Source organism: Bos mutus, chromosome 8 (genome assembly GCF_027580195.1).
Source record: "Bos mutus isolate GX-2022 chromosome 8, NWIPB_WYAK_1.1, whole genome shotgun sequence".
In the NCBI taxonomy this organism is placed as follows: domain Eukaryota; kingdom Metazoa; phylum Chordata; class Mammalia; order Artiodactyla; family Bovidae; genus Bos; species Bos mutus.
The window spans coordinates 73,049,996-73,071,605 of NC_091624.1; the positions used below are offsets into that span (position 1 = coordinate 73,049,996).

Sequence of the window (21,610 nt, forward strand, 5' to 3'; positions counted from 1 at the left end):
AACCAAGCGAATTGGGGTCATAGGAATGGAGTTGGTCTTTTAGGACTACATGCAAGTTGTCCTTTCCTTGCCACCAGGTTTGAGTCTCCCTATTGAAAAGCCTCATGGTGTAGTGGGGCCTCGGAGGCCTGAGTTCAAATACAGCCATGCAACTGAGGAAAGGTTGCTTGATGTCAACTGTTTCCTCATATGTATCATGGGTCTAACAGTATCTAGACCATAAGTTGCTCCAAGAATGAAATGAAGCTCTGTAGTGGGTTGAATAGTGTTCCCCCAAAATTCCATGCCCACTGGAGCCTCTGAATGTGACCTTATTTGAAACTAGGGTGTTAGCAAATGTAATTAGTTAAGATGAGGTCATACTGAAGTAGGGTGGGCACTAACACAATGGCTGGTGTTCTTATAAGAAGAAGAGAGGACACAAAGAATATGAGCAAGGAATAAGGTCATAAATAAGGTGAAGATGAAGGCAGAGATTGGGATGATCAGCTGCAGCCAAGGAATGCCAAGGTTTGACAGGAGTCCCCAGAAGGTAGGAAGAGGCAAGGAAGCATTCTTCCCTGGAGCCTTCAGCAGGAGTATGGCCATGTGACACCTTGACCTCTGACTTCTAGCCTCAGAAATTGTGAGAGAAATGTAGATACACTGTCTGTGGTTTTAAGCCACTCAGGTTGTAGTGATTTGTTACAGCAGCCTAAGAAAACAGATAATATCTATGCAAACTTCTTGGTGCGTAGCTAGAATGTGCAACGCTGAAAGTGAAACAAAAACCTCCCAGTAGGCTGGGCTGTAATCAGTTCCTTAGAATCAGTTTTGGTTTGAATTGTCCTCATGTTAAGAGAAAGCCTGAGCTGGATGGGGATGATATCTTTTCTCCTCTTGCTTAATGTACCTTATCTCCATATTTTTCTGTCAGCTGCCATCTCCTTTCTAGCTGTCCCTCTGCCAGCTAGAAAGAACCCAGGCAGCAACCTAGGTTTTATTTTCATTTTGGCTGTTTGTTTTGTTGGCTTCTGTGAGGACTGACAAAGAGCTACTGTTTGTTGTTTTATTTTCTTTTTGAGTCTTTGCCTGAGGAGCCTCACCAAGGCCTGATGGGAGTATCAAATGGGCTGTGATTGTCTCGTTTTGTGAGTTGGTGTTGCGGACCATGATGAGGCTGCCACAGTCGGGTAAGTGCAGGCACATTTTCTCTCCACACCATTGGAGATGTGGGAAACTGCCTCAGAAATTGTGTTCAGGGGCATAAACAAGCTAATTTCCACCTGTCCTCAAAACAGTAGGATTTCTCTTGTTGGTCCTATGCTTATTATTCTTGCTGAGCAGTTTTAAAAGGTGAGTTGTTGTTTTTGTTTTTGTTTTTTCTGCACAAAATAAATGTGAATGGAAAAAATTGAAATATTCCTGAAATTGTCACTCCACTTAGAATTTTGGAAAGTTAATGGAACTTAAAAATTTGGTTTTTTACATCCAACATCTGTTTGTGATTAACCCTTTGGCAGGCCGTCAACATTCCACAGTAGCCTGTGTTTACAAGATATGTTCTAAAAATCAGTTGTTTAAAACAAACAAACAAACCAGGACTTCCCTGGCGATCCACTGGTTAAGACTCCTAGCTTCCAATGCAGGGGTTGCAGGTTTGATTCCTGGTCAGGGAAGTAAGAGCCAACATGCCGAGGGACACGGCAAAAAAACCAACCATGCGCATTAACTTATAAACAACCATTATTTAACAAAAGTGTGACTTGGGCCTACTAAAGGGCTTCTACTCTACATAAAATGATAAAAGAAAGTTTAGCAAAATGAAGGAAAACCACTACTGGTCACTACCCATGTGTACATAATAGAATAGAGATGATAAGGAACTCATGTGAGAAATGGTTGAAGTGAGGAGGTGAAACTTGAATGAAATTACCTATAGATAAGGGCTTCCCTGGTGGCTCAGAGGGTAAAGCATCTGCCTGCAATGCAGGAGACCCAGGTTTGATCCCTGGGTTGGGAAGATCCCCTGGAGAAGGAAATGGCAACCCACTCCAGTATTCTTGCCTGGAGAATCCCATGGACAGAGGAGCCTGGTGGGCTACAGTCCACGGGGGTCGCAAAGAGTCGGACAAGACTGAGCGGCTTCACTCTCACTTTCACTTTAAGGTCTTCTAACCCTGAAATTCTGTGGTCCTGTGGAAGGAAATGAATGACATACATTGGTAAAATGCACAGTAAGAATATTCACTGTGAGCAGTAATCAGATAGTTGTGCATGTGTGGCAGGTTGTTTCAGTCACGTCCAACTCTTTGTAACCGCATGGACTGTGGCCTGCCAGGCTTCCTTATGCATGGGATTCTCCAGGCAAGAACACTGGAGTAGGTTGCTATGCCCTCCTCCAGGGGAGCTTCTGAACCAGGGATCAAACCTACGGCTCTTACATCTCCTGGATTGGCAGGCAGGTTCTTTACCACTAACACCACCTGGGAAGCCCTCAGACAGTTGTAGCAGGAGTTAAATGCCAGTTGACCTGGATGTTCTTTAAGCTCCCTTTGAAGTCTAAGAGTTTATGAATAGATGAACTGTATCTGTTGCCACTCAACTGGTCTATTTGCCTTCATTACCTGAACTCTCACTATCAACATATCTTCCTTGCTTTCTGTTCAAGGTGTCTTTTCAGATTTCTTCTGTCTGTGAACCTTTCCATTAAACTTCAGCTCCTTGTAGGGTAAGACACACCTTTTAGGTCCTCTGAATCCCGAGTGCCTATCATAGTGTATATGCATAGGTTCTCACTGAGTGCTTGTTCAGTTGTTGAATTAGTTGATTTGTTGAAATGGCAGGTAAATCATTAGATGTGGGATGTTTGCATAAAATATAGCAGGCAATGGGACTGATGGAAGTGAAGCAGATTCCTCAGGGACAGTATTAGGAGTTACACCTCAGATTGACTTGCTTTAAGATGCACTGGACAGCGATCCTTAGGTTGTTGTGTGTCATTTTTATTCCACATGGCAACATCCAAATATGCCACCAGCATTAACCGTGTCATACTTGGGTTACCCTGTAATGAGGCAACTGCATCCTGGCCTCCTCATATCCCATCCTGGGTCTTCTGCAATGGGGCTTCCTCAGGTTGTGTTCCCCTAATTTTCAAATCAACTCGCAGAATTCTAGGATAGATGGAGGAATCTGAAAGTTTATCCAGCCCCAGTCATCTCGGTGCTCTCCAGCCTTTTCCAATACCCCTGGGACTGATTCCCAGTTCTTACTCTCCTGATCTGTCTATTATCAGCCCCTTCTGCTTCTTGGGATTTTCCTCCCATGGCTCTGAGATATTGTGATAATGAAGCTTCTCACTCTTAGATCATTTCTTCTCTGCCTTCTTCTCTGGTCTCTTACTCCTACTCTCCAAATTTTGGAGCATTCCTCAGAGTTCAGACTTTTCCTTTCTAATCTCTTTTTTTTTTATACTCTCCCTCTCAGAGAGTTAATTTATTCCTTAGTATCATCTTACATTTTTATCAGAATTAACTTTTTATCTCTAGTCTCAAATAGTGTCCCAAACTTTAGACCTACAGTTTTCTTGACTGCCTTGCGTTACTTCTTGACTCAAACTCAACCCATCATCTTCCCTTTAAAAATCAGTTCTTGGTCTTATATTTGTTCCCCACCCCCAATAACATCAATATTGTCTTGACAGTCTGGCCTCAAAAATCACAATCAACTTGTTGCTTCTCTTTCTTTCCCATGTGGCTGATCACTTGTCAATTGTTTTGTCAATTTTCCCATCAGTTGTCTTATAATAAATTTCTCCTTCCTTTCCCTTTTTCTTTTTTTTTTTTTTTTTGACCCTAAATATGGGGCTTTACCAAACTTCTGGATGAATACTGTGAACCCCCTAATCAAGTAGCTGGCCTCTAATTCCACTTTTCCACCATTATATACTAAAGGGAAAAAAAAAACAAAACTTAGATTTAATCTTTCCAAACTTCTTTGTTATTGTCACTCAGTGTTTGAGTGACTGTCACTGTCTTTCTTGGCAGCTCTACCTGGTATTAAGCTCTTAACATTCTCAAATTATATTTCCAGCCAGGTTATGCTCTTCATTGTCTTCCTCAACATGCCCTACATGTTTGTTCCTGGGCCGTCTGCAGTGCCCTTAAGAGTTGTTTCAGCTCTCCAATTCCTATCAGTGCTTCAAAGACCCACTTCAAATCCCATCACTACCAGTCAGCTTCCAGGGTTTTTTCATCTTCATGCAAAATATTCTATGCCACTTATTATTTTTAATGTGTACGAGTTTTAACCTTCTGACTGTGTTATAATGTCTTTAAATGTAGGATGCTTTCTTAGGTGAATCCTTCTATTGATTCTCACAGTCTATTATAAAAACTTGAAAAAAATGGGAGCTTACTATTTATTGATTAAAAAGTTGAGATTCAATTTGAATTTAAGTTAAATTTGAACTGCTAAGTTAAATTCATTAGAATTGTGTCTTAAGTCTACAGATAGTCTACCTGGGTCTCAGATCAAAAGTTCAACTTTATGTCTATGTACATATTCATATGATGAAAGTGAAAGAGGAGAGTGAAAAAGTTGGCTTAAAGCTCAACATTCAGAAAACTAAGATCATGGCATCTGGTTCCATCTCTTCATGGGAAATAGATGGGGAAACAGTGGAAACAGTGTCAGACTTTATTTTGGGGGGCTCCAAAATCACTGCAGATCATGATTGCAACCATGAAATGAAAAGACGCTTACTCCTTGGAAGGAAAGTTATGACCAACCTAGATAGCATATTCAAAAGCAAAGACATTATTTTGTCAGCAAAAGTTCATCTAGTCAAGGCTATGGTTTTTCCATTAGTTGTGTATGGATGTGAGAGTTGGACTGTGAAGAAAGCTGAGTGCCGAAGAATTGATGCTTTTGTACTATGGTGTTGGAGAAGATTCTTAAGAGTCCCTCGGACTGCAAGGAGATCCAACCAGTCCATTCTAAAGGAGATCAGTCCTGGGTGTTCTTTGGAAAGAATGATGCTAAAGCTGAAACTCCAGTACTTTCATGCAAAGAGTTGACTCATCTGATCCTGGGAGGGATTAGGGGCAGGAAGAGAAGGGGACGACAGAGGATGAGATGGCTGGATGGCATCACTGACTCGATGGACGTGAGTCTGAGTGAACTCCGGGAGTTGGTGATGGACAGGGAGGCCTGGCGTGCTGCAATTCATGGAGTCACAAAGAGTTGGACACAACTGAGCAACAGAACTGAACTGAACACATTATATGGGCTTCCCATGTGACTCAGTGGTAAAGAATCTACCTGCCAGTGCAGGAGCCGCAGGAGACATGAGTTAGATCCCTTAGTTGGGAAGAGCCCCTGAAGGAGGAAGTGGCAACTCACTCCAATATTCTTGCTGGGATAATCTTATAGACAAAGGAACCTGGTGGACTATAGTCCATGGGGTTGGAAAGACTCAGACACGAGTGCACCCTCACACACATTCATATAAATACACATTTATAAGTTAAAATGTATCAATTATCTCTATGATATCATCTTAACTCTCTTTCTTAAATGCCTTTTAGAGGAAAGGAGTGAAAGACTTTAGCTGGAATAAGGCCAATCTTACTTATTGTAACTTTCACTAGTGATCAAATGTTACTGATATGCCAATAGTACTTTTGGTAGTTAGAAATGGAATCACACATTAATACCTAAAAGTATTAAAGTTTTCATGGTTCATCAAAAATCTTGGTATGTTGCACACTTGAGGATTACCTAACATGGTGAAACAAAATAGTTGAGATTGGTTGTTAGCTGCATAGATGGCACATGGAAGGGACTGTGGAAATCACCTAGTTCACCCTTCTTTTGTAGAAAGTGGAGAATAAGTTCTTAAGGCAGCAGAGACAAAGACCGGATCTCCTGTCTCCTAAACCTTCCACCATGCCACCAATAGCAGCAGCTTCTCTAGTGGCCTGGGTGACAACAGAAAGAGGACAGCAATTTGAGCAGGACCTTTCACAAATCTAAAAATGGTAGCTTTCATTTCTTCTCACTCTCAAGCTTGATTATCTCCTGACCAAGAGGGCCTTTCTTGACTCCTCCTGGAGCCACAAGAAAATTTCTCAAAGCTTATCCTATGCCATTTTGTTCCATTTTAGGTCATTCTTTCAGGCCCTGCCTGACTGAGTATGAAAGAGTTCATACTTCCCTCAACTACTTGCCTTGCCCTCAACTACTACGACATGCTCACAGGCAGAATTATCAAGAACTACTCAGAACTTCATTAAGAATTATCCAGAAATTAAGAAATTCAGCTAAACGGATTACTTGATTAAAAACTATTTTTTCCACTCACATTCCAAAGTGTTTATTATGGGTGAGGGGCCTGGTGCCATTCTGAGTTTTAAGACATTCCTTTCTTTCATTAAGGGCTTCCCTGGTGGCTCAGACGGTAAAGCGTCTGCCTGCAATGCTGGAGACCCAGGTTTGATTCCTGGGTTGGGAAGATCTCCTGGAGAAGGAAATGGCAATCCACTCCAGTACTCTTGTCTGGAAAATCCCATGGACGGAGGAGCCTGATAGGCTACAGTCCATGGGGTCGCAGAGTCTGACACAACTGAGCGACTTCACTTCACTTCATCCTGCCTGATACAAGGATAGCTATAATCTTCCTCTGCTTGATGGAAAGACTAGCAAAACCAAATGCGTCCATAAGGGATATATAATTAAGATGAAATGAACAACTGACCAGGCATAGGCAAGGCATAGGAAAATATTTATATCCAAAACAAAGGTGAGTTTTAAAAGAGAAAGCTAGAGAAGGCTGTGGTTGTTTGAACATGTTCATTGCATTGTGGAGGAGTCATCACAATGCTCATTTGGCTGAAGAAGTACCTCACCCATCGGCACTCTGTAAATGATGCATCAAGTTAATTGATTTAGGCAATACACCCTATAAGCTCTCCAGATAAATTCTTCCAGGCCCTGCCTGACTGAGTATGAAAGAATTCATACTTCCCTAACATTAAATGCTTTAAGAATCCACTTTTTTTCAGAAAATGTGGTTCTCCTAAGGAGCCCAGGAGGCACAAGTCTTATCCAGATTGCTGTGTTTTGAGGGAGGTTGGTGAGGGGCTTGAGATACCTGTGGAAACATTCTTCTGGCAGATAATCTTGTCAATAATCTTACTGTTAAAAAGGGATCACTTTCTACCTCTTGTGGAAACCTTTGTTTCAGCATGTACCCTGTGCTTAAAGAATTCCAGGAATGAGGCCTCCCCATGCATGAGTGGCTCTGTTTGATAAAAAGTTCTTGTGTGCAGCCAAAATAAACAGCCGCTATATAGTTTCTGTTTCTCTGATAGAATTGTGTCAATTGGGAGTCTGTAGAGGATGAGATGGCTGGATGGCATCGCCGACTTGATGGACGTGAGTTTGAGTGAACTCCGGGAGATGGTGATGGACAGGGAGGCCTGGCGTGCTGCGATTCATGGGGTCGCAAAGAGTCGGACGTGACTGAGCGACTGAACTGAACTGAGACTAAGATTCCTGAGTATGATGCTAAATTGCTGTGCATACAAACACTCATTCACTTGTCTGTTCAGCACACAGTTATAAGGACCAAATCAAGTGCAGTCCACCTTTTGCATCCAAAGGGCTCTACAACCCTATGTATATGGCCAGCTATGCTATGCCACTTTACATAATGGACTTGAGTATCCCTGGATTTTGGTATCTGCAGACAATCCTGGAACCAATACCCTGCAAGATACCAGGGGATGACTGTACAAAGAGCTCCTGTTCTAGCCTTGAAGACATCACCTTGTAAACAGTGGGAGCTGTTGAAGTCTTTTAAGCAGGAGTGACATGGTTTAGGTTTGATTATTCAGTTTTCAAGAGATTGTTCTGCCTGCTAGGTAAAGGGATGGTTCATCCAATAGATATTAACTGAGTGCCTCCTTATTGCCAGACTGTGCTTAGGGCTGAAGGCATAGCAGTAAGCAAACAGACAAAGATCCCTGCCCTTTGAGTGATTATATTATAATGGAAGACAGCAGGTAATATTAATAATACAATAAAACAGGTACATTATATGGTAAATTCAATGGTAACAAAAGTTTTGGGAAAGAGAGACAGACAAGGAAAATTGGAAATGCTGGGGACGGGGGAGGTGGTGCTGTTGCAATTTTATATAAGGCAGTCTCACTAGAAAGAGCAAAGAAAACATCCAAGGGTGGGGATAGGCACGCTGGCAGCAAGATCCACTCTTAAAGGGGTGGGTGTGAGGAAGGTATTGCACAGGCTGGAAGTGGGCTCAGGGCCATTTGGTCAGGGAAGTCTAGCATCCCAAAGACACAGATTGTAATGGGTCATGGGGTAAGGTCGAGGGCTCCAGATAATACCTCTCAGCCCAGCAAACACCCCACACTGCAGAAGGGGCATGGCCACAATAGGGTTTTCTAAAGCATGGCAGGAGGGGCTTAACACAGAGGCCTCTCTTATATGGGTTATTGGAAGGACTTATGATTTTATTCTCAGTGAAATATTGAGCCACCAAAATGTTTTGAGCAGACATGATTCAACTCATATTTTTAAAGACTCGCTCTGGTTCCTGTGTTGAGAATCACCTGTAGGAAGCCAAAGTTAGAATCACCATGAGAGACAGTGATGGCTGAGATTGATATATTAATAGAGGCAGTGAGATGTGGTCAGATTCTGGATATATTTTAAATAACGGCTTATAGCATTTATTCATGAATCAGATGTAGGTGAGAAAACATAGGAATCAAGGATGACTCCAAGATTTGTGACCACTAGAGAAGGATGGAACAGAAGGAAGCAAGACTAGAAGGTAAAAATGGCATGAGGAGGCTATGCTGTGGTGTAAGGAAAAATGATATGAAGCTGAATTAAGGTGATAGTAGGGCTGTGGGAAGAAGAGGCATCATCAGGAAGTATCCAGGAAGTAGAATTAATAGGACTGAGGGATGGACTGAATGTGTAAGATGAGAGATGAGTAGGTTTAAGATGACCCCCCAGGGTTCTGGCTTGAAGTAAGAGTTATTATTACTGACTCTTTATGGAAATGGAATACAGAAGTTTTTATAAACTATCTAAGGTCTTGAAAGTGAAAGTGTTAGTCACTCAGTTATGTCTGACTCTTTGTGATCCCATGGACTATAGCCTGCCAGGTTCCTCTGTCCAAGGAATTCTGCAGGCAAGAATAATGAAGTGGGTAGTCATTCCCTTCTCCAGAGGATCTTCCCAACCCAGGGATTGATCCTGAGTCTCCTGCATTGCAGGCAGATTCTTTACCATCTGAGCCACCAGGAAAGAGGCTAATAATTTGTAGACTCAGAATTTGAACTCAGGATGTTCCTGACATTAGAACCTGAACTCTTAATCATTGCATGGGGCACATTATCCTTAGATGAAAGACTTCTGGTTGGAAAGTACCTTTATGACAGTGACTCTCTCTTAGTTGGCTCAAGGAAGCAGTGTGCAAGGAAAGTCCCCTTGGATGGGGAGGGAAGAAGGGGAAGTTAGAACCAGTATTGGGTGAATCCGGAGTCCTTTCTGTCGCCAGAACTATATGCTACATGCTATCCTTTTGTATTCTAGAAACAAAAATGCTCAGAAAGTGCTAGGCTACAGATGCAGCTTAAAATGATATCTTTTCTGGATATATTTGCATTTACAATAAGGAAGAGAGTTTTCAAGTCCAGCAAAGGTGTGTCTTGAGCATTTCTTGCTGGAAAGCACTAGATTTTGTTCCCAGTTGTTCAGTTCAGTCGCTCAGTCATGTCCGACTCTTTGCGACCCCATGGACTGCACCATGCCAGGCCTCCCTGTCCATCCCCAACTCCCGGAGTTTACTCAAACTCATGTCCATTGAGTCGGTGATGCCATCCAATCATCTCATCCTCTGTCATCCCCTTCTCCTCCAGCCTTCAATCTTTCCCAGTATCAGGGTCTTTTCCAATGAGTCAGTTCTTCACATCAGGTGGTCAAAGTATTGGAGCTTCAGCATCAGTCCTTCCAATGAATATTCAGGACTGATTTTCTTTAGGATGGACTGGTTGGATCTTCTTGCAGTCCAAGGGACTCTCAAGAGTCTTCTTCAATACCACAGTTCAAAAGCATCAATTCTTCAGTGCTCAGCTTTCTTTATAGTATGACTATATGGGTATGGTATGACTATCATACCCAGTTGTTACCTGCTGTAATATCTCCCTCCCTAAGTTAAAAACAAGAATACAGACCCCTGTGGACCTTGCATTCCCTTCTAGCTACTGCCTCATATCTCTTCCCCTTTTTATAGCACTGTTCTCTAAAAAGTTGCCCGTATTCTGTTGCCTCCACTTCCTTACTTCCTATTTTTATCTGTATGAAGTCTACTGATACTGTGCTTACCCGGGTCATCCGTGACCTTCATACTACTAAATCCAGTGCTCAGGAGCATTTGGCTCAACTGATAACTCCCTCCTTCTATGTTTTAAACTCTAGGTTTTATTATTATTTTTTTTTAATTTTTGTTCATTATTTTATCTGTTATTTTATTATTATTTACTAGTGGTGAAGCCAACAGATCAGGTGACTGTAATTGAAAAAATAGTTTGTTATAGTCACAGATGCCAAGAGAAAAGGGGCACGCCACACCTCAGAGGGACATACAGGCAAATACCAGTGTTGCACAGGAGGTAGAAGGAGAGGGGGGCAAAGTGGGCAGGAGCCCTCACTGTGGTTTCCATAGGAAGGAATTGGGCTAGTTTGAATAATCTGTTATTTGGCCCTAGGGTGATCAGAGCAGATACATATAAAGTGGCCCAGAGTGTGAAAGCCCCAAAAGGAGGTGATTAGAGGTAGGGCTCTGGATAGGTTGATTTGCATATGAAATAGGTAAGTTGTTTACTCTCTCTAGGAATTGGCTAATCCTGAGGAGGCAGTCCTTCTAGAGTCAACAAGACTCCAGATGTGAAAGCATCAGAATATAGAAAATAAGAGATGCTTAATTTGCCTTTATACCCATTCTCCCAGTTTGCTTTGTTAGTATTCCCCTCAAAGACCCATAAATGTTGGAATGCCCCATATCTCAGTCCTTTTACAGTGTCCCTTCTCTCTCTCTCTCTTTAGGAGACACCATGCAGCACTATGGCTTTAAGTAACACTTAGGCATTAATGACTCCCAAATGTGTATCTCTGTCCTAAACTTTGGACCACCAGTTGTCCGCCTGCCTACTAAACATCTTTACTTGGAGTCTAATAGTCATTTCAAACCAAAGATATTCCAAATACAGTTCTTGATTTCTGCTTTCAAATCTGCTTCTTTCTTAGTTTTCTGCTTTTTAATAGGTATCTCCATTCCTAGTGACTCAAGCCCCAAACCTAGAAATTTTCCTAGATTTATTTACTTTTGTTAAACTATATTTACAACCTGTCAGCAATTCCCATCAAATCTTCTTTAAAAATATAGAATACTTAAATAAATGGAAAAACATGCTGCATTCATGGATTAGAAGACTTAATGTTATAAAAATGGCTGTATTCCCCAATAGACCTACAGATTTAGTGCAATCCCTGTCAAAATTCCAGCTGCTTTCTTGTGTGGAAATGGACAAGTTTTTCCTAAAATTCACATGGAAATGCAAGAGAGCAAGAATAGCCACACATCAAATAATAATAAAAGTAAAGTCTTAAAAAAAGAAAAGCAAGTTTGAAGATTCACATTTCCCGATTTCAAAACTTACTGTAAAGCTACCACATAATGAGCAATCTGTGGTACAAACATAAGACAGACATTTATATCAATGGAATAGAATTGAGATTTCAAGCTAAGCCCATGCATTTAAGGTCAGTTGATTTTTGGTGAGGGTGCTATGACAATTCAATGGAAAAAGAATACTGTTTTAAACAAATTGTGCAGAGATAATTGGATGTCTACGTGCAAATGAATGAGTGAAATCTTACCTCACACCATTGACAAAAATTAACTCAAACTGGGTTAAAGATGTAAATAAAAGAACTAAAGCTGTGAAAAATTCTCAGAAGGAAACATAGATGTAAATCTTTGTGACCTTGGGTTAGGCAATGACTTCTTAGAGATGACACCTAAAGAACAAGCAATTAAAAGAGAAAGTTTTAGACAAAACTAGCCTTCATCAAAATTAATTTGTACGTTACAATTAAATTAAAACATCTGTGCTTCGAAGAACTCCATCAAGAAACTGAAAAGACAATCACAGGATGGGAAAGAGCCATTGCAAATCATATATTTGATAAACAGTTTGACAGTTTCTGGGAAAGTTAAATACAGAGTTACCATTTAACCAAGCAGTTCCACTCCTACATGTACACTCAAGTGATTCAGAAACATATCTATACAAAAACTTGTAAATGAATGTTCATAGCAGCATTATAGCCAACAAATGGAAACAACTCAAATATCTATCAACTGTTGAGTGGATAAGAAAGATGTGGTGTGAATACACACCGATAGAATAATCAGTTCAGTTCAGTTCAGTCACTCGGTCGTGTCCAACTCCTTGCAACCCCATGAACTTCAGCACGCCAGGCCTCCCTGTCCCTCACCAACTCCCAGAGCCCACCCAAGCTCATGTCCGTTGAGTCGGTGATGCCACCCAACCATCTCATCCTCTGTCATCTCCTTCTCCTCCTGCCCTCAATCTTTCCCAGCATCAGGGTCTTTTCAAATGACTCAGTTCTTCACATCAGGTGGCCAAAGTATTGGAGTTTCAGCTTCAACATCAGTCCTTCCAATGAACACCCAGGACTGATCTCCTTTAGAATGGACTGGTTGGATCTCCTTGCAGTCCAAGGGACTCTCAAGAGTTTTCTCCAGCACTACAGTTCAAAAACATCAATTCTTCAGCGCTCAGTTCAGTTCAGTTCAGTCACTCAGTCATGTCCGACTCCTTGCGACCCCATGAATCACAGCATGCCAGGCCTCCTTGTCCATCACCAACTCCCGGAGTTCACTCAAACTCACATCCATCGAGTTGGTGATGCCATCAACTTGTCATAAAAAGGAATGAAGACTGGTAATGCATTACAACACAGAGGAGTCTTGAAAATAATATGCTCAGTGAAAGAAGCTAGACACAAAAGACCACATATTGTATGATTCTATTTATATGAAATAACCAGAATAAGCAAGTTTATAGAGACAGAAAGAAGGTTAGTGGTTGCCAGGGACTGGAGGAAGAGGGAAGAAGAATTGGGGTGTTTCAGCTAATGGGCATGGGGTTCCTTTTTGGAGTGATGAGAATAATCCAGAATTGGATAGTAGTATGGGTTGCACAGTTCTGTAGAATATACTAAAAACCACTGAGCTGTACCACTGAATCATCTGTGTCTTAAATATATATGTATACACACACATAATCCTCTATTGTATGGTATGTCAATTATACTCCAATAAAGCTGTTAAAATTTTAATAATTTAAAGGGCAAATTTTTAAAGTTCAATAAATGTTTTAAATGTATAAATGGAAAAAACCTTCAACAGACCACCTCTCATCTCCACTGGCCCCACTACTCTGGTCTAAACTATCATCATCTCTGCAAAAAAATTCCTTACTCATCGTTCTGCTTCCAATCTTGCCCATCCCACTCTCCTTTACAACAGTAGTCTATTGTCTACACCAAAACTAAGTCTTCTTTTAAAAATGTAAATGAGGTCATGTCATTCTCCTGATCCATATCCTTCACTGGCTTTCCATTGTACACGGAGCAGCTCTGCTTTTACCTGATTCAGATGTATGGCGCTGTCTGATTAATTCCCCTTGAAGAAATGCTTCCAAGGCCAATAAAATTTAAAAGCCTCTTTGAAGACAAAGAAGTTGACAGTGTTATACCCTGTCTCTTTTACTTTAGCTGTGAGAAGTCCTTAAGTGGGAAAGTTTGTGAGCTTTGACAACTTTACCTGCTCAGTCAACTAGCAAATATTTATAGAGTATCTAGCTCTGTTCCCAGAGTTGCAGTCCAGCTGGAAATGATGGTGTACAGTATCCATTTGATGAACAAGACTGATTTTCAAAGGCCTACGCTGAAACTATGGAAGAAACAAAGAGGTGCAGATAACCAGCTTTTGTGGTTACCAGTCATGAGGACTGGTTCATACTCAGAAAAGGTTGCAAGAAAAGGAAGAAGGGCTTCTAATTTGGATCGACAGAGTGCCTCACTTCTTCTTACCCTATCTCTCATCTCCTCTAGGCAATCAGCCTTTAACTTTTCTTCCTAGCTCTACTCTACTATGGTCTGCTGCCTCCCCAAAGATTTGTTTACCAGTCATTTCATTGTTTTCAGGAGTGAGCAAATGACCAGATCATGAGATCCAGCAAAACTGCTGAAGGCTCTGAGACTTTCAATTGTCTGTTTCAGATCCGGTACAGAGCATGTTCCTCCTACTAATTTTGAGCCTGGGACTGCAGCTTCAACAGACAGTAGGTAAGAAAAGTCAAAGGCTGGGGAGGGTCCTGAGAAAGGAACAGATGATGACCCCTAGCTGAAGATGAGGATGAGAATGTGGTCCTTGGGCTAAAGGCTTTCTTTAAGAGAAAGGGTGATTACCGGCTATGACAAGCGCAGTCAAAAGAATGGTGCCCAGGGTGGCTTGTGCACACCTGTTTCCCTATCTTACAGAAACAGGGACTGATAATATTGGTCCATCTATCCCCACTCTCCAGTAAACATAGTAACAAGATGACAAGACCATTCAGACCATCATTGCTGAAATGACCCAAGAGAACATGGGTTAAGTGTCCTGAAAGATGAGATGTCAAGCAGCTGTTCTTTTCTCTTCTGTCAGAGACACTTCCTCTATTAAAAAGCAACAGTAGCAGCCATTGGTCATTCACACATTAATGTGGGTTACTTGAATTGGGAAATCAGAGTCTTCCTTGCATCTAAATGAAAAATGAACCTTAAGCTATGCCTTTGGATTTTGAAGAAAGATACTCTGCTCGAGGGCATAGATGGCAAGGAGGAAAGCAGTTTCAGAGTTTCACTTTCCTGAGGAAGGCAGTTCAGACCATTCACGTGTTCATTCAGGATCATGAGTGCTTTATAGTGGTGAACACCAGTACGTAAGAGAGGAAGACAGAGATGGACACAGGGAATTAGGTCCTCTGTAATAGCAGGCCCAATCCCATGGGAAGTCATCCAACATGCTGCCTTTGACTGAGAAAGAATGCCTTTGTTGGCACTGATAAATTTTTGAGGAGCTTTCCCCTCTCTTCCAGGTGATCCCAGTAGAATTCCTCCCCCTCCCTGCCCAGCAGGGTCTAGCACTAGAGTCATTGACTTGGGGCCATCTTTGGAGAACACCCCAATATTCTGCTTACTCCAGCCCTGCCCTTGCAGTGGCAGCTGAATGAACACTTGATATTTCCTTCCTAAGGGATCCTGGCCAGCTGGGATTTTTGGAGACAGGTGTGAAATTAACTCTTTCCTTATATGAATGCTCTGTGGATGGTCTACTGTGTTATCTGTAAAATAATTTCAAGTGTGAAGTGAAAAGCTATCAGAAAATATTTTCATTTTAAAATTACTAATTTTTAAATTGACATAAAAATTTATACTTTTTTAAATAAAAGCATCTATGAGTTTTGACATATGCATAATCATATAGCCACTTGCCAGGTGGCTCAGTGGTAAAGAATTCACCTGCCAATGCAGGATACATAGGTTTGATCCCTGGGTCAGGAAGATGCCCTAAAATAGAAAATGGCAGCCCGTTCCAGTATGCTTGCCAGGACATTGCATTGACAGAGGAGCCTGGTGGGCTACAGTCTATGGGGCCGCAGAATTGGACATGACTGAGCACACACGCTCACACATAGTCATATAGCCACTACCACAATCAAGACCCAGAACGGTTCTGTCACCAAACAAACAAAAACTGTCCCTCAACCGCCCCCCAACTCTATCCTATAGTTTTAAATTGTCCAGAATGTTATATAAATGGGATCATTTTTAGACATACCTTTTGTCTGGCTTTCACTTATCACAGTGCATTTGAGATTTATCCATATTGTTATATGAATCAGTAGTTCATTTCTTTTTGTTGCTGATTAGTATCACACTGTCTGTATGCACCACATTTTGTTTATTCATTTTCCAGTTGAGGGACTTTTGGGTTGTTTCCTGTTTTTGGCAATTATAAATATAGTTGCTTTAAACATTTGTATATAGGTTTTTGTGGAAGCATAGAGTTTCATTTCACTTGGGTGAATACCTAGGAGTGGGATTGCTGAGACATACATTAAGTATATATTTAACTTTATAAGAAACCATCAAGCTGTTCTTAGTATCTATACTGTTTTTGCATTCCTGCCAGTAAAGTATGAGAGTTCCAATTGTTCCACATCCTTGACATCACTTGGTATTGACATTGTCATTTTTGTTTTTAAAGACATTCTAATAGGTGTACAGAAGTATCTCATTGAGGTTTAATCTGCCTTTCCCTAGTATCTGGCAATGATAAGCATATTTTCATGTACCTATTGCCCATCCATATATCTTCTTAAGTGCATATCAAACCATTGACCATTTTTAATTGGGTTATTTTCTTATTTTTCAGTTTTGAGAGTTTTTTATATATTCTGGATACAAATTCTTCATCAGATATGTGATATGCAAATATTTTCTCCTAGTCTATGGTTCATCTTTTCATTCTCTTAACAGTGTCTTTTGCAAAGGAGAGATTTTAATTTTGAAGCTATCCAATTTATCAAATTTTTTCTTTGATGGCTAGTCATATCTAAGAATCTTTAGATTATTTGCCTAACCCACGACCTGAAAGATTTTCTTCTATGTTTTCTTCTAAACATTTTATAGTTGTACATTTTACATTTAGGTTTGCCATCCACCTTCAGTTGATTTTTGCATAGTATACAAAAATTTTTGTGAAGTGTAGATTGGGATTTTTCTTTTTGGTATATGGACATCCAGTCGCTCCAGCCCCATTTGTTCACTTATTGAAAAGACTGTCTTTTTTCTATTGATTGCCTTTGCACCTTTGTAAAAAAAAAAAGGCAATTGGCTCTTTGTGTGAGTCTTTTTCTGGGCCCTCTGTCTGTATTATTGATCTATGTATATATGCTTTCACTCATATCACTCTCTTATTACTGTAGCGTTGTAGTTCAGTTTTTTTTTTCTTATATTTTCATTTCAAAACCTAAGGCATCTTGTAACTTAGACGTATTCAAGAAAAATATTTATTTTTGTACTTCGTCATGTCTTGGAAGAAAAAGTAACCCCAATCTTATGTCTCTCATTGATGCTTCCTTCTTTCTTCATCCATCTGAGAAGAATAAAACTCAGGAGGCACATGGCCATGGTGATGCTTGACGTCACTCTAGGACAGGGACCACACCCTGGGTCATTCTGTCTAGGTTATAGCCGGCCTTCAAAACTACATCTGCTGACCCCTGAGATATACAAAGCAGAAGAATCAGGTTGGGGAAGGGATTTCAAGTAGACAAGATGTCTCATGCAGCATTCTTGCAAAAAGAAGTGCATGAGTCAGGTGTCCAGAGCAGCATCTATCCAGAACCAGGAACTAGAGTTTTCTGAGGACTGGCTGTGTAAAGCAATCCCCTCTCACCTCCCCGCCTAGACCCATCCTCACTTTTCAAATCCCTTAGGTAGGAAGTCTGTAAGCATTTAAGTTTCTGTTAATGCAGAAAAAAAGTATAAAATTAGCTTAAAGAGGAAGCTATCTTGGGAGTTAATGCAAATAAATTGTTTTGTGTTTCCTGGAGATATGACAGGTGCTGACTCCTGATTGCAAATAAAATGCAAACTTCTCCCAAGAACTTTCAAAAAGGCTCTAGCATTACTCAAGCCAGCTATTTTCATCTGTCTAAAGAACCTTCATGTATTAATTTTTCATGCTGTAGCCACGTCCTTCACCCTTTAATTTAGTCAAGACGACCAAATGAATATTTCGTCTGCCTAGTTTTGCAGTTGTGGAAACTTTTTCAGTGTTCTCCTTTGTCTGATGACATCAGGAGTTCAGTGCTACGTTGAAGTTTAGTTTTATAACCATATGACATATGAAATAGAACACAAATGTCTTTTACTTAGTATAAAGCTGAAAAGTATATCTGTTTCATTAATGTATGTAGTATACACAGGCCAGTAGATATATAGTCATATCTGTTAGAAGTACATGCTTTCAGGGCACAGAGATATGAATGTGAATTCCAACTCCATGAGCTCCCACTTTTTTACTTTGGGCGAGTTGCATCTTTTCTTTAAGCCTCAGTTTCCCCATCTGTGAAATGAGTGCAGTGACTCCAGTCTTGCAGCTTTGGGGACATCAAATGAGATGTACAGTTTAGCCTAGTGTCTGGTTCATTGTGTTTAATAAATGTTAACTGTTACTCTATCTTACACAACAGACCAAATACAAACCAGTGTTATAACTCTGTTTCTTAAATGTTAATATGCATTTGAATCCCCCAGCCTTGTCAAAATGCAGGTTCTGCTTCTTTAGTCCTGGGAAGGGACTGGGATTCTGCATTCCTAACTAGCTGCCTAAGAAAACTGAGAACAACACTTTGAATGGTTTCTCAATGCTCCTTGCACATTAGAAACTCCCAGGAAATTATTTTTAGTTGATGCTGGCCTCACGAAATGATTAGAATTTAATTTTATAGGATACAAAGTGGGGTCTGAGCATGTTTTAAAAGCTTCCCAAGCTGATACCAACTATGGCTGAGGTTGAGGCCCTCTCATTAGTGACTCTAATATGCAGCCAAGCTTGAGAAAAAAACCTCTTCACAGAATTGTTTGCAAAAGTGTTTTGATTTCCTCTGTAATTTACAATAAGTAAGATGGCTCAGAGGGTAAAGCGTCTGCCTGCAATGCGGGAGACTTGGGTTCTATCCCTGGGTCGGGAAGATCCCCTGGAGAAGGAAATGGCAACCCACTCCAGTACTCTTGCCTGGAAAATCCCACGGACAGAGAAGCCTGGTGGGCTACAGTCCACGGGGTCGCAAAGAGTCAGACAAGACTGAGCGACTTCACTTTCACTTTCAAGAATACTTTAGGATTGCAAAACTGTACTGCTTTCCTAAACTTATTTTATATCAAGTAATCAAGCTGAAAGCTTTGCATGTTTTAAAAACTTCAATTGTGGGAAAATTAGACCAACTAACAATCTTCTAGTTATTCTGAGTGACTCAGATACATGACTCATGTTTGCCAATTGCCCTTTCCTCTTGTGAATGTTAGCCAGAAAATGTCACCTGCCTGAGAGATAGCACACTTCATGCTTCCATAAAGGGTTCCATGTGTGTATATACTCTTACACTCTGTAGAAGGCAGAGGGGAAAAGCAAGCAGAAAATGGGTTTTTGTCAAAGGCCCAAACAGTGAAGAGGGGAGTTCTGCTGTATGCTGTGGGGAGTTCCAGAGGAAGTTACAGGTGTTCCTTCTCTCACGAGAAGAAAGTGTAAGTGTGGTAAATAAATTTGCTAAATAAATCCAATACAGACTACACCAAAGTCCTCTGATTCTTGTTAAATCTCAGACTCAGCAACTAACTTTACCTGCAAGCCCCATTTCTCTTCCCTGTTTCTTGTTTTATCTTGTTTCTTGTTCTTCTTTTATCGTATAATAAAAGAGAAGGAAGTACTATGACGAGAGTAAGATCAGATCAGATCAGATCAGTCACTCAGTCATGTCTGACTCTTTGCAACCCCATGAGTCGCAGCACACCAGGCCAACCAGTCCATTCTGAAGGAGATCAGCCCTGGGATTTCTTTGGAAGGAATGAAGAGAGTAAAAGTAGTATAAATTTCTAAACCAGGCACATAGAAGATAGTTAATACATATTTGATGAGTGAATAAAACAGGTAGCTCTGTTTTAGGTATAAGAGGACTTAATAACAAATATTTGGAGATGATTCTAGGAATCTACTTTTAGGAGTATCCTATTACGGAGACTTGGGGGAGAGTTATTACAAGTGTTCAGGGCATTCCACAAAATGGAATCGTATGGGAAATTTAGAAGCACAGTGTCTTTTTTCACATGTATCATCCCAGAGTCTTCTCAATGTGGCCAAGAAAATGCAAGCTTAATTAGCATTGTTTTATACAGAAGCACTGCCCCGACCCCCATTCTGTACCAAAAAATACCAGGCAGATGTGAACTCCTTTCTGTTAGAAAGGCACGTTCATGTTCTAGCTGTGGTTAAAACAGGGTTTGGAAGAAAGATATAAACTCATCACTTATTTTTAATAAAATTCATATTGTGCACTACACTAACAGGTGCATTGGGTGGTGATTAAGAATGCCGGTTTGTGCAATTTAGGGCAAAATGAAGTTTGATGAGAGGAAAACAGAAGTGAATATGGGTGCATGCATACTCAGTCTCTCAATCATGTCCTACTCTTTGCAAATATGGGTAGGCTCATCCTTTTTTTTCTCTTCCTCTCCTTCTTTTGTCATTTATATGTTAAACCTCTAACTAGAATTTAGTATGTGCTAGGCACTGGAGACACCAAAACAAATTCAACCTGCACTGCCTTCAAAGATTTGCAGGATGGTAGGAGGAAAAACTCCAGTCAGAAGAGAATTTCAATGTGAATCATTCGAGCAACTGAAAACCCCCAGTCTATTTTTACTGTGAAATCTGTTGTCCAGGATGGTCAGAACACCACTTTCTCAAGAACTAAAGCATGGTAGAAAAGAAAGGAACCAATGTTTGCTGACTACCTACTACCTGCCAAAATAAGCCATTTTGTGCTGTTTATCTAGTTTTCACCACACTGCTGACAGGTAGATTTAACCTTGGACCTTTGCAGATAAAGAGGCCGAGACTCATAGAGGTTTGATCAAGATCAAAGGGTTCATAATCTGGATACACTCAGAATTTGAACCCAGGTTCATCTGTCACTAAATCCCAAGCTCTTTTCATACTATGTTTTATGTGGAAGCAACCCCTTAAATAGCGTATTCTAGAAGCCATCCCCAAATATTTGTTAAATGAAAGTTTTGAATTAATTAAATGAATGGATTAATGAAGCAAGTCCTACTGAACATAATTTGATCTAATCTTCTGTCATAATTCAGAAGCTACTTTGAGATCGTACCCGCAGTCTTAATGACTCCCCATTCATTATTGATGGAAACAGCATAATTTTGTACAGTCTCTCACAATTTATTCATGCATACACTACTTTCATTAGTTTTGCCATGTTTGACTACTCTTTGCACTATTGTTTTTATAGAATTATCTAAATCAACTGAGCTTTTATTTTTTGAACAAAACAATCTACCCCTGTGGTAAATGGAAAACCAGTATCAATGATACTAGTAAATAGAAGATATGAGCAAAAATAAATGCAATAAAAGTAAAGTGGTGCTTTAAAGTCTACCCTGATAATATCTGTCTGAGCGCTTCTTGTTTTATTAAAAGGAAAAATAACCATTGTTAGAAATGTGAAAGTCTAGTTGCAAATTGTATGTAATTTGAAAGATTGAAATAGAATTGAAGAGGGGATAAATTCTTCTCTGCATAACCCAACTCCCTTTGGGCCTTGATTCTTTCATATGTAAAATCATTGTGCATACTTCTTGAGGTATATGC

General features: G+C 40.4%; 1 protein-coding gene across 2 annotated transcripts in view; it reads left to right on the plus strand.

The window, feature by feature from the left end:
- The first annotated feature begins 829 nt into the window (after window positions 1-829).
- Window positions 830-21,610, plus strand: part of PDCD1LG2 (programmed cell death 1 ligand 2) — a 64,313-nt gene continuing 43,532 nt past the window's right edge. For both annotated transcript variants that reach the window (XM_070376122.1, XM_014476871.2), the window contains exons 1-2: window positions 830-1,172; window positions 14,392-14,457. In XM_070376122.1, the coding sequence (XP_070232223.1) occupies window positions 1,151-1,172; window positions 14,392-14,457 (88 nt within the window). In that variant the 5' untranslated portion in view covers window positions 830-1,150. The remainder of the gene's footprint in view (window positions 1,173-14,391; window positions 14,458-21,610) is intronic.